The sequence below is a fragment of the Pristis pectinata genome, chromosome 37 (genome assembly GCF_009764475.1).
Source record: "Pristis pectinata isolate sPriPec2 chromosome 37, sPriPec2.1.pri, whole genome shotgun sequence".
NCBI lineage: Eukaryota > Metazoa > Chordata > Chondrichthyes > Rhinopristiformes > Pristidae > Pristis > Pristis pectinata.
The window spans coordinates 14,279,164-14,292,581 of record NC_067440.1 but is presented as its reverse complement, the minus strand read 5'-3'; the positions used below and the strand labels follow the sequence as shown (position 1 = coordinate 14,292,581).

The 13,418-nt window shown below is 44.6% G+C and overlaps 1 protein-coding gene across 1 annotated transcript in view; it reads left to right on the top strand.

The window, feature by feature from the left end:
- LOC127586658 (E3 ubiquitin-protein ligase RNF167-like) overlaps window positions 1-13,418 on the top strand; it is a 64,745-nt gene that overhangs the window by 33,161 nt on the left and 18,166 nt on the right. Inside the window, exons 2-5 of the mRNA XM_052044774.1 lie at window positions 3,526-3,601; window positions 5,750-5,865; window positions 9,659-9,745; window positions 12,063-12,185. Of these exons, the coding sequence (XP_051900734.1) occupies window positions 5,767-5,865; window positions 9,659-9,745; window positions 12,063-12,185 (309 nt within the window). The 5' untranslated portion in view covers window positions 3,526-3,601; window positions 5,750-5,766. The remainder of the gene's footprint in view (window positions 1-3,525; window positions 3,602-5,749; window positions 5,866-9,658; window positions 9,746-12,062; window positions 12,186-13,418) is intronic.

The following is a 13,418-nucleotide window of genomic DNA, read 5'->3' as shown; positions in this document are numbered from 1 at the left end:
CGTTTTGGCGTTCCGGCCCACATCACTTCAGACAGAGGCACCCAATTCACTTCCAGTCTCTGGGCTGCATTAGCGTACCTGCTCGGGACGCAGCTGCACACCATCACGGCCTAGCATCCTTAATCAAACGGGTTGGTGGAACGTTTTCACCGCCATCTGAAATCTGCCTTGATGGCTCACCTGAAGGGTCCTCACTGGGTTGACGAGCTGCCTTGGGTCCTGCTCGGCATACGCACTGCCCCCAAAGAAGACCTCCGCACTTCGTCAGCTGAGCTTGTATACGGGGCGCCACTAGTTGTCCCCAGGGATTTCATACCTGCCCTTCGGGACCAAGGGGAACAACCCCCAGCAGTCCTACAAAGACTGCGCAAGAAGCTTGGCGCCTTGGCCCCGATTCCCACCTCACGGCACGGTCAGGCCCCATCCTGCCAGCCCAAGGAACTACGGGACTGTAAGTTTGTTTTCGTTCGCAGGGGCACACCTCGGGCGCCATTGCAACGACCATATGAGGGACTGTTCCGAGTCATACGGAATAACGGATCCACTTTTATTTTGGACATTGGAGGCAGGGAACAGGTTTTCACGGCGGACTGCCTCAAACCGGCCCATTTGGATCTGCAACAGCCTGTCGAGGTTGCCACACCGCGACGCAGAGGCCGCCCCCCTAAGCGGCAGCCGGCACAGCCCACGGACCTTGGGGACTGTATCGCCGGTTCTGGGGGGGGGGGGGTTGTGTGGTGACTCACCGTCTAGTCGGGCGAACCGGCTCGGCAGTCGGGTCGTGCGGCGTCAGAGCGACGAGGCCCAAGATGGCGGCGGGCCTCGTCTTTCCGAGCGACGGGGAGAACCCGCGCGCGGGAAAGTCCTGATGACGTAGGACTTACGTCATTGCCAGTTGTTTTGGGCGGGAACATTCTCCCTTAAAGGGCCCGCGCAAGGCGGGAAAATAAACCAGTTCTGTTTGGCAATCCTCCGAGTAGAGTCTTGTTTTATTCCGCGGTAGCAACCGCTACAAGCTAATGAAAATTCAAGTACTGATTGGTGCTCAAGGTGTGGTACTCCTAGGAACTTGTAGCTCTCAACCTCAGCACTATTAATGTAGACAGGAGCATGTGCACCAAACCCCCCCCCCCCCCCCTCCCCGCCACTTCCTGAAGTCAATCACCAGCTCCTTTGTTTTGCTGACATTGAGGGAAAGGTTGGGCATGGTAGTGTAGTGGTTAGCATTAGTGGTTAGTTTATAGTGGTTGGCTTTACAGCGCCAGCGACCCGGTTTCAATTCCAGCCACTGTCTGTAAGGAGTTTGTATGTTCTCCTCATGACTGTGTGGGTTTCCTCCGGGTGCTCCGGTTTCCTCCCACATTCCAAAGACGGTACGGGTTAGAAAGTTGTGGGCATGCTATCTTGGTGCTGGAAGCGTGGCGACACTTGTGGGCTGCCCCAGAACACTCTACACAAAAGATGTATTTCACTGTGTGTTTTGATGTACATGTGACTAATAAAAATATCTTAAAAGTTGTTGTCATGATACCATGTCACTAAGCTCTCTTTCTCCTTCTTGTACTCCCACTGATCATTGTTTGAGATATGGCCCACTACGATGCTATCATCTGCAACCTTGTAGATGGAGTTAGAGCAGAATCTGGCCACGCAGTCATGAGTGTATAGGGTGTAGAGTAGGGGGCTGAGGACACAGCCTTGTGGGGCACCAGTGTTGAGAATAATCGCGGCGGAGGTGTTGCTGCCTATACTTACTGATTGCGGTCTGTTGTTCAGGAAGTCAAGGATCCAGTTGCAAAGGGAGGCGTTGAGTCCCAGGTCTCAGACTTTGATGATGAGTTTGCTTGAAACTATAGTATTGAAGGCAGAGATGTAGTCAATAAACAATAGTCTAACATAGGTGTCTTTACTGTCCAGATGCTCAGAGATGAGTGTAGGGCCAGGGAGATGGCGTCCTTCATCAACCCTTTTTGGTGGTAGGTGAATTGCTGTGGATCGAGATGTCTGGGAGGCTGGAGTTAATTTGTGCCGTGACCAGCCTCTCGAAGCACTTCATGTTGGTGGATGTCAGAGCCATCGGGTGGTAGTCATTATGGTCTTAGGTAATGGGATGATAGTAGTCATCTTAAAGCAGGTGAGAACCTCAGATTGAAGCAGGGAGAGGTTAAAAATGTCTGCAAATACCCCCACCAGCTGGTCTCCGCAGGATCTAAGGTTTCTATACCTCCTGCCTGACGGTAGCAATAACTCAGATTATGGGAATGCTTGATGATAGATTCTGCCTTATTGAGGGAGTGTAGACGCTTTCAATGGTAAGAAGGGTTGTGCCCGTGACGGACTGGGCCATGTCCACTACTCTCTGCAGCATCTTGTGTTCCTATGTTTTGGAATTGTTGTACCAGGCCATGATGCAACCAGTTTGGATACTTTCTGCAGTGCATCTGTAGAAGTGTGTTAGAGTATTTGGTTACATGCCGAGTCTCTTTAACTTTTGCGGAAAATAGAGGTGCTAACACGTTTTCTTCATGATTACACCTTTGTGCTGGGCCCAAGGCAGGTCATCAGAGATATTAACGCCCAGGAACTTGAAGCTGCTAACTCTCTCAGCCTCTGACCCGTCAATGAGAACTAGCATGTGGTCTCTCAACTTCCCCTTTGTGAAGTCAATGATCAGTTCCTTGGTTTTGTTGATGTTGAGCAAAAGGTTGTTATTGTGGCACCACTCAACCAGGTGTTCTATCCCACTCCTGTACCACCCGGTGGAGCTGGCTGAAGGGACCGAGTGACCTACTCTTGCTATTTTCTGTTCTTGAATTTTTGTGGTCGCCGTTAGTGAGGCTAGTTTCTCAAAATTCCTCATAAGTAAATTAACTGAATTTAAATATCACAGCTGCTATGGAGGATTTGACCCCTTCTCTGGACTGTTGGTGCAAGCCTCTGGTTTGGTTGGGATGCTGAGTTATTAAGTGCATTTAAAGATGAGATTTTTGGATTACAGAGAAATTAAGGATTATGGGAACACACGGGAAAAGTCAAGAACAATCATAATCTTAGTGAATGAATGTGGAGCAGCTTCAAGAGGGCATATGATCTTCTTCCATGTTCGTTGCATTCAATATGCCAAGAATGTGCTTTGATATGCCAAGAAGGAGAACACGTTTCCAGTGGTAGAAGAGAATTGGATAAATACCTGAAACAGGAACATTTGCATGGCTGTGGGGGAAGAGCAATGAGTTGGGACCTTGCTGGGATGGGACAGTAACAGTAGGCTGACTTGCCATCTCCAGTGCTCCATCATTGTAAAACAATAGCTTGGAAGGACTTCCTGAAATTGTGCTTCAACAGAGGAGAAAATTCACCATGTTTTTTTGTGAACAGATAGTGAAGCAGATTTTCCATTAGGCAATTAGAGCCACAGTCTAGAGTTTTGGACAGATTTCCTCCTCTTATTTAATTTCACAAATCTAGTTTGTTTACACATTTTGAAGTGGTGTTCACTTATGCCGTAATCTTTTTCTCCATCAGTTCTGGTCATGTGCCTAATCTCTGGGGTGAAGGACAACTCTTGAGTTTCTGTGCACTCAAGTTACAACGCTCTAAGGTAAGTGTTTGGATTGGTTGCTCACACGGTGGAATGGCAGTGAGGTTCTCCACGGGCTGTAAGGTGAATCAAGGTTGGCCATCAAAGGGAGATGAATAGAAGAAACTGACAGCTTAGAGCAGGAGATGGTAACATGGCCAGAGTGGCAATGGAGGAGCAACGAGAGAAAGTGAAGATTGGGATAAGGATTAAAGAGAGCATAGAGCTCAGAAGGGTAGAGAGGAGCAAAGAAGGAGAACGCAGAGCCAGGGGTAGGTATGAGAGACAAGCAGAGAGCTTAGATGAGGATAGAAATTTAAAAAATCACAGAACAGGAGAGAGCATTTGGTTGAGAGACACTGGGGGACAGCAAGAACTGTAAGGGGGAGATGGTGAGAGCCAGATAGGATAGAGTGCAGACCAAGGGGTGGGCAGTGTGTTTGTGTAGAGTGGAGCAGCCTGAGAGGACAAAGTCATTGGTGAGTCCCACTATCCAGGGACCCAAACACTCCTTCCAACTGAAGCAGGATTCACTTGCACTTTCACTTCGGTGTACTGCAGCTGGTGCTTATGTTGCGGTCTCATCTGCACTGGGGAGACCAAACGCAGATTGGGTGACTGCTTTGTAGAACAATTCCATTCCGTCTGCATAGGTTGTCTGGCAATTTAATTTTGCATTATGTTCTCACACTAACCTGTCTTTGGCCCCTTACATTGTTCCAATTCATCCCAACATAAGTTTGAGGAACAGCATCACATCTTGTGTCTGGGCATACTATAGTCTTCACACTCAATATTTAAGATTCAGATAATTGGACTTTCCAGTTTGTGTTAGACCTGTCCAGCTTTGATGCAAAGCCATCAACATGTAACGTTAATTGTGTTTCTCTCTCCACATGTGTTGCCTGACTGGCTGCTTATTCTCAGCATTGTTCCTTACTTCAGATCTCCAGTGGCTGCTGTGTTCTGTAACTCAGGTGCACCATTCAGTATGTCTCTTTTCTCTCTATTTGCACCTCCTGCAGACAGGTCAGCTGTCATTAACCTTCACCGGCCTCTCTTAGTCAGCACTAACACCACCTGTTCAAGTTTCTCTTGGTTGTCACCTTATCACAGACATTGCCTTTGTTCTGTCCATCCCTCTTCCTTCTCTGCAATTTAAAACATATTTGTTTTCTAACTTTTTTCATTAATTTGGTGAAAGGTCATCAACTTGAAATGTTAACTCTGTTCCTGTGCACAGATGCTGCCTGAACTGCTGAGTGTTTCCAGCACTTTGTTTTTATTGTGCATTCTCGGCTCACTTTCCCGAGCCCTTGCCTCCAGTGGGAAAGATTCTTTAACCTGATGTTGTTGCCAGGAAGGAGCAAGCTGGGCCAGAATTCCTCCTTGGTGTTCGTTCTTCCATAAACATGGATTGTGTTAGACTTTGTGAGGGGAACTGGGCATTGCTGAGCTTCTTTGAACCACTATACCTTTTGTCTTTATAACCTTGTTAGTGTTCAACATTACTGCTCTGTCAGATACATCCCTGACAGTGTTACCCTGTATCTTAACATTGATGTAGTTGCATACATTCAGTCACGTAGCAGGCTTGAGGTACAAGCGATTGCAACCTAGGGTGGGTTGTCGTGTACAGGTTTAGATGGTGATGTGGTGGGGCGGAAGTGTCATTGTGCCTGGGAGTTGCATGACAATAGTCATCCAGTGAGGAGGGTTGTTTAAGAACTGGCTCATTAAGGAGCATCACCACTTATGTTTCAAGTCTGGGGAATATACAACATGTTGGGTTTCAGGCTGATGACCATTGTCAGTTGAGTATTTTCATGATGAAATGTCATCAACTCTGTTTCTCTTTCCATGGATGCTCCCAGACTGAGTATTTCTAGCATTTTCTACTTTTGTGTCAGATTTCCTGATCAGGTAGATTTCCTTGGAATATTTGTGTGACTCCTTTTCCTACAGCAAGGTTAACGATTGTTTAGTTACGTTAGAAGAACGAGTGGTGTGATGTCTGTACGGACCAATGTTGATGTGGCAGCAACTGTCATTATCAATAAAAACTCTTCAGTGGAACCATTGTGGTCACAGTTTTCCATTTGCGTCAGAGGAGGGATCTTGGAGCATCCATTCTGTTCAGCATCTAACAGTAACCTGTTTGATTTTCAGGGCAATTGCTGTGCAAGATGCCTGCAGGTGTGTACTATTCAGTGCCGTACTGTGCCATCTTTGTTCTGCCAATCCTCCTAATGGATGTTCCAGCTGTGGAGGGATACGTGTGCGCGGTAAGTATGAGCACTTGAGATTTTCCTTTAATGAAGTGGTACCTGGTGGAGCTCCAATCTCAGGTGTGAAGTGGTAAACCTTAAATCAAAAAAAAAGTAATGCAAGGCAGGCAAGTTAGAGTCACAGAGTCATGGAAACAAGCGCTTTGACCCAATTCATCCATGCTGACCAAGGTGCGTACCTGATCTAGTCCTGCTTGTGGCCCATATCCCTCTAAACTTTTCCTATCCATGTGCCAGTCCAAATGTCCTTTAAATGTTGTAATTGTACCTACCTCAATCACTTCCTCTGGCAGCTTTTTCCATGTACTCACCACTCCCAGTGTGAAAAACTTGCCTTCAGGTCCCCTTTCCCCTTAAACCTATTCCTTCTAGTTTAAGCTCCACTACCCTGGAAAAAGGACTGACAATTTGACCAGAACTGCACACAGTATTCCAGGGACAGTTTCACCAATGCCTTGTACAGTTGTAACATGACATCCCAACTCTTGTACTCAATGCCACGGCCCCTGAAGGCAAGCATGCCATATGCCTTCCTTCACTACCCTGTCTACCTGTGTCACTACTTTCAGGAAGCTGTGTACTTGTACCTCTAGGTCTCTCTGTTCTACAACACTCCCCATGTCCCTATCATTCACTGTGTATGTCCTGCCCTGGTTTAACTTCCCATAATACATTGCTTTTGTGCTTTTCTGAGTTAAGTTCCATCTGCCATTCATTTGCCCACTTTCTGAGCTAATCTAGATCATGTTGTAACTTTAGACAACCTTCTTCACTGTCCACAACGTCACCAGTTTTGGTATTGTCTGCAAACTTGCTAATCATGCCACCTATGTTCATATCCAAATCATTAATATATATAAAACAAACAACAGGGGACCCAGCTGTGAACACACTGACCACAGGCCTCCAATCTGAAAAAACAATCTACCACCATCCTCTGATTCCTACCACTAAGCCAACCTTGTATCCAGCTGTCTAGCTTACCCTGGGTCTCATGTGGTCTAACATTCTGGATCAGCCTATGTTGTGTGAAACGGTTCTTTTGGAATCTTAAAGGTAGAGGATCTCTGGACACAGACTTTGTAATTTAAAAATGGTTTATTAACAAAGACAAGTGCAGGGACGGAATGAATGGGAACGGATGCACTCACACACACACGCAGGAGACCTCAAACATGAGGGGGAAATCGCAATGAGGATGAGATACACACACACACAATAAACAAGGTACAGCTTATTGAGGGATAAACACTTCAGTGCCTGAATACCTTGACTCAAACAAGTATTGGCCCTAACACTCCCTGGAATCTGACTAAGACACTCCCAAACCACATGGTAATGCAGATTCTTACCAGTGGTCTCTGCAGCCTTGTCTCACTATTCCCAGGGCAGTTGAAAGAGGAAGGGCCAGGCCAGTGCAACACTCTTATAGTGCTGGGTGGAGCCTGGCCAGGTGATTTAGACAGGCCAATGGTCAGGCAGGTTCAGGAACAAAGGTGCTCTCCAGGTCCAATCCCTATGCCCACACCTGATGGGTGGGGTGGAGCCACACCTTGATTGACAGTGGAAGTGGTCACTTCCGATCCGAGGAGCAATGCTGTCCTCCGACCAGAGGGGTCAGTGTTGTCACTGTCACATGACAGCCATGTGCTCTCCTATTACAGCCTACCATGCAAGAACTTGTTAAAGCCTGGCTAAATTTCATGTAGACAATGTCTACTGCCCTGAATTCATCAATCCTCTTGGTCAACTGTTCAAAAAAAAACTCAAATTTGTGAGACATGATTTCCCACACACAAAGCCACAACTGACTATCCCTAATCAGTCCTTGCCTTTCCAAATGCAGGTAAATCCTGTCTTTTAGAATCCCTTCCAGTAACTTACTCACCGCTGATGGAGACAAAAGAGACTGCAGATTCTGGAATCTGGAGCAAAATACAAAAAGCTGGAGGAACTCAGCAGATCAGGCAGCTATGGAGGGAAATGGACTGTTGACTTTTTGGGTTGAGACCCTTCATCTGGACTCCTAGTTTTTGTGCATTGAACCACCACTAATTTTAGACTCACTGGCCTATCCTTGCAGCCCTTCTTAAATAATGGCACAACATAAGCCACCCTCCAGTCTTCTGATACCTCACTCATGGCTAATGAAGATACAGCAATCTCTGCTGGGACCTCAGCAATTCTTCCTTTGCTTTTGATAATGTTCTAGGATACACTTGGTCAGGCCCCAGGGATTTATCCATCCTTGTGCACTTTAAGACCACCAACACCTCCTCTTTCGTAATGTCTATGTGTTTCTGGACGTCACTTTTCACTTCCCTGAACTCCCTAGCTTCCGTGACCTCCACAGTATTAATTTAAGACATCGCCCATCTCCCATGGCTTCACTCATGGACAACCACACTAATCCTTATGAGGGTCTATTCTCTCCCTAGTTATCTTTTTACTCTTTATATACAATCTTATAGAATTCTTCTTTACCTTATCTGCCAAGGATATCGCATGTCCTCTCTTTGCCCTCATGATTTCCTTCTCAAGTATACTCCTACATCTCTTGTACTGAAGGAATTACCTTGATCCCAGCTGCCTATACCTGACATATGCCTCCTTTTCTCTGACCAGAACCTAAATATCCCTCGTCATCCAAGATTCCCTAATCCTGCCAGCCTTGCCCTTCACTCTAGCAGGTTGGTCCTGAATCATCCTCATCCCACTCTTAAACCCACTTGTCAAACATCCCTTTACCTGCTAACAGCCTCTCTCAATCAACTTTTGCAAGTTCCTATCTAATGGCATCAAAATTCGCTTTGCCCCAATTTAACTTGTGGACCAGTCCTACCTCTTTCCATAACTATCTTAAAACTAGTAGAATTATGATAATTGATCCCAAGTGTTCCCCCATTTACACACCAGCCACTTGTCCAGCCTCATTTCCCAAGAGGAAGTAGAGTGTTGTGCCCTCTTTAGGCCATCTACATATTGCTTAAGAAAATTTTCCTGGAGACACTTAACAAATTCCACCCCATCCAAGCCCTTAGCACAATGGCGGTCCCGGTCAATATTGGGGAACTTAAAATCACCAGTTGTTACACCCTGTTATTCTAACAGCTATCTACAATCTTCCTGCCAGTCAGAGCGAAATCACCTTAATTTCAGAGCTCACTTTTGTGGGAGAGAGGTTAGAAAAACCTTTCCACATAGTGGGATGTGTGTGGAATTCTCTCCCAACAGAACACAATAACTCTAAATCTGATATTGATAAATTTCTGCTAGTCTAAGGTACTGAGAGAAGAAGAAACAAGGAAGATGGATGGAGTTAGCTCACCAATCAAACGTGAGCACATTGAATGGGTAAACAGATCAAAGGGCTGAATGACCAGTTCCTGTCCCTGCGTTCTATATCCAACGTAACCAATGTGCAAATTAAACAACCCTCTTCCTCTTTTGTTTATGAATAAACAATTTGAAGTTCTAGTGGTCCTTTTCCTTTAAAAGACCTATATTTTTCCTGGATCTTTCTGCTCCAATGCAGTGTTGAAGCTCAGACTGTCCAATGTACACGGTTGAGTAGTTTTTCACTTATTCCTTCTTCAAATTATGGTATTTCACTTTTCTCTTTGTTGTAATCCATCAACCTCATTGGGTTGCCACAATAGGAATAGCTTTGCTCTGGTTCTGATATTTGTTCAATGCTGACTCTGCAAACAATTTTATCAATCAATTCTAATAGAAGAAACGGCAGCAAAATATTAAAGGTTAGGAATAATGGATATATTTGCTTTCACAGTACACAAACAGCACCCCCAACACCACCATGATCTTCGATGACCTACCATCAATGTTCGGCTACCAACTGCAAAGGGATGGATTGCCGGTAGGTTTATTCTTTTACTAGAGAAAGGAAAGCAAAAGGCGGGCATGCATTTCTGGAGTTCATTTCACTATCTTGGGTCATCCCAAACGTTTCATAGCCAATGAAGAGTGGTGAAGGGGAAAGGTCAAGTGGACAAGCTAGAATGCGGAACATGTTAGAAAAGGGACTGAGCTGAAGATGAACAGAAGGAAAATGGGCGGGGTGTGGTCATCTGAATTTTTCAGTAATCTTCTTTTGTCTTCCTGAATAAGGTCTCTACTGAGCTACTGATTTCACATCATTTAAAAAGCTGCAGACTGGCACATTCACTGTACCGAAAATATTGTCATCTCAGTTGCATTCTTGTCTCTGGATCACAAGGTCGTGGGTTCAAGTTCTTCTCCAGAGACTTGAGCAAGTTGGCAGCTGATAGATTGCTGCACTGCAGGTGGTGCCTTTCTTTGGATGAGAGTTTAAAGCGAAGCACTCTAAGCTAAACAATCCTACTGTTCAGTATAGTGCCTAAAAGTTAGATCTCCCTAAATCCAAATCCGTGTTATCTGGTCATTGGTCATATTTGTGTGATTTTCTTGTATGTAAATTGGCTGCATTCCTCTTACTAGAAAAGTGACTGTATTTTAACACCAAAGCACGTTGGGAAGTCTGGGGATTATAAACAGTGCTGGAGCAACAATGTGCTGGAAGATGACCCGCTGAGTTTGTTGCTCGTGTATCTGTATACTTTGGAAGAATTGCTTTATTATTGGTCTTTAGCTGAAATAATGATTGGTCTTGCACCTGATTTACTTGGGAACTATTAGAACTGATGAAACATGACACTGCTCCATCGTTTGTAAATGAAGTCACAAGTATAACTGCTTACAAATAACATACATAGAACACTACAGCACAGTACAGGCCCTTCGGCCCACAATGTTGTGCTGACATTTTATCCTGCTCTAAGATCTATCTAACCCTTCCCTCCCACATAGCACCCCATTTCTCTATCATTCATGTGTCTATCCAAGAGTCACTTAAATGTCCCTAATGTGTCTGCCCCCACAACCTCTGCCGGCAGTGCGTTCCATGCACCCACCATTCTCTGTGTAAAAAAAAATTACCCCTGACATCCCCCTTTATATCTTCCTCCAATCCCCTTAAAATTATGTCCCCTCATGTTAGCCATTGTCACCCTGGGAAAAACTCTCTGACTGCCCACTCAATCTATTCCTCTTATCATCTTGTACACCTCTATCAAGTCACCTCTCATCCTCCTCCTCTCCAAAGAGAAAAGCCATAACTCACTCAACCTATCCTCATAAGACATGCTCTCTAATCTAGGCAGCATCCTGGTAAATCTCCTCTGCACCCTCTCTAAAGCTTCCATATCCTTCCTATAATGAGGCAACCAGAACTGAACACAATACTCCAAGTGTGGTCTAACCAGAGTTCTATAGAGCTGCAACATTACCTCACGGCTCTTGAACTCAATACCCCAACTAATGAAGGCCAACACACCATACGCCTTCTTAACAACCCTATCGACCTGCGCGGCAACCTTGAGGGATCTATCAATGTGGATCCCAAGATCCCTCTGTTCCTCCACACTGTTAAGAGTCCTGCCATTAACCTTGTATTCTGCCTTCAAATTCGATCTCCCAAAGTGGATCACTTCACACTTTTCCAGGTTGAGCTCCATCTGCCACTTCTCAGCCCAGCTCTGCATTCTATCAATATCCTGTTGTAATATACAGCAACCTTTTACACTATCCACAACACCACCAACCTTTGTATCATCAGCAAACTTACTAACCCATCCTTCCACATCCTCATCCATGTCATTTATAAAAATCACAAAGAGCAGGGGCCCCAGAACAGATCCCTGCGGAACACCACTGGTCACTGACCTCCAGGCAGAATACGCTCCATCTACCACCACCCTCTGTCTTCTATGAGCGAGCCAATTCTGAATCCACACAGCCAAGTTTCCCTGGATCCCATGCCTCCTGGATTTCAGGTAAGTTTGAAATTTGGGCAGTGGGCACCCTTGAGCTACTTGTGCTGCTCTTGTATAATGTGAAGGTTATAGTATGGGAATTCTCCGAAGCAAGGCAAAAACGGATAAGGTGCAATAAAGCTCAGGTTGGGGCTGTGGACACTAGGTCCACTAGATCTAGCGTTTCCTCCAATCGGAACTAGGATGACCAGGAGCTACAAGACCAATCTAAATCAACCCTTCATCATAATTGAACATGGTTGGCTCTCAGGAATGGCTTTTAGATTATGAAATAAATATTTCCTATTGAAAGTTAATAATGATTTCTTTTAACCCCTCTAGGGTTACTTGGTATTTGCAAAACCAGAAAATGCATGTGAGCCCATCACCCCACCTCCTTCAAACACCACAATCTTGGATTTTATTGTTGTGATTCGCCGATATGGATGCAACTTTGATGTCAAGGTACGTAACATATCAAGCTGGATTGAGACTACTCCCTAATTAAACTTCTAAGGTTCTGGTAGTTGGAATATATCAATCTGAATCTTCAGTACTGAAGTGTCATGATTATGGCAGGGTAAATCATTGGAAGAAGAATTTCATGTGTCTGTTCGTGCTGTGCAGGCTTACCACACTATAGGACAAGTAGTGGAATTCTTGCCATTTGGCCCATTGGATCTGTGACAACTCGTTTTAAGAACATCCATTTTGTTCCACCCCATATCCTTGCAATCATTTTTCTTCTTTATGTAATTCTCTTTTAAAAGCCGCTATTGAATCTGTTTTCGCCACTCCATTTTGCAGTGCTTCTCAGATCACAACCATTCATTAAAGTGTCCCTTCTGTACCTCTGCTTTAGTGAATTATCTTAAATCTGCCACCATATATTGATCACAAACTTGTATCCATTTTGACTAAACTCCTGGATAATATAGAATATCTCCAACAAATTTATCAACCTTCTCTGATCTAAAGAGACCAACTTAAGTCTGTCCAGATATCTGTAATCCTTTATCCTTGAGACCATAATTCATTCTTTTCCTTTTTTTGGTTTCTCATTTATCCTCGAATTTGGTGCCTGGATTAGGATACATTCCTGGAGCTGAGGCCAAATTAATGTTTGAGGTAGATCTAGCAAAATTTCCTGTCATTTGAATTCTGTGGCTTTGTTCATAAACTTCAGATCTATATGTTTATTAACTCCTTTTAGTGTTTTGTTAACCTGTCCTACCATCCTTTAAGATTTGTATACAATCATCCCCTGGCTTGCTTTCTACTTTGCAAATGAATACCAGAATTTCATTGCACTAGCCTGCCAATGCCTCTTGAAGTCTGTTGCTCTTTTTCTCTCACTGTTTCCTTCACTTCCATTCATTTGCAAAGTTTGAAATTACAGGCTGAGCTCCAAATTTTTAATGTACATCAAAAGTAGCAGTGGTCCTGCAATGAATGCTCTGACCTCTCATCTGACTGAAGAGTAGCCAATCACCATAATTACCAGTTTTTATCTCTTAATATGCTGTTGCTGACCTTTTCATCCCATGGGCTGGGTTTAATTGTTGCTAACAAGCCCATTGTCTAGTACTCTATCCAAGTTGTTTTCAGTTTTGTATACACACCACAGCAACAGCTCATTGTTGTGCCTTTACCCTGTGCTGAGTTCTTTATCAGTCCACATTTGTCCATCTGGGTGTT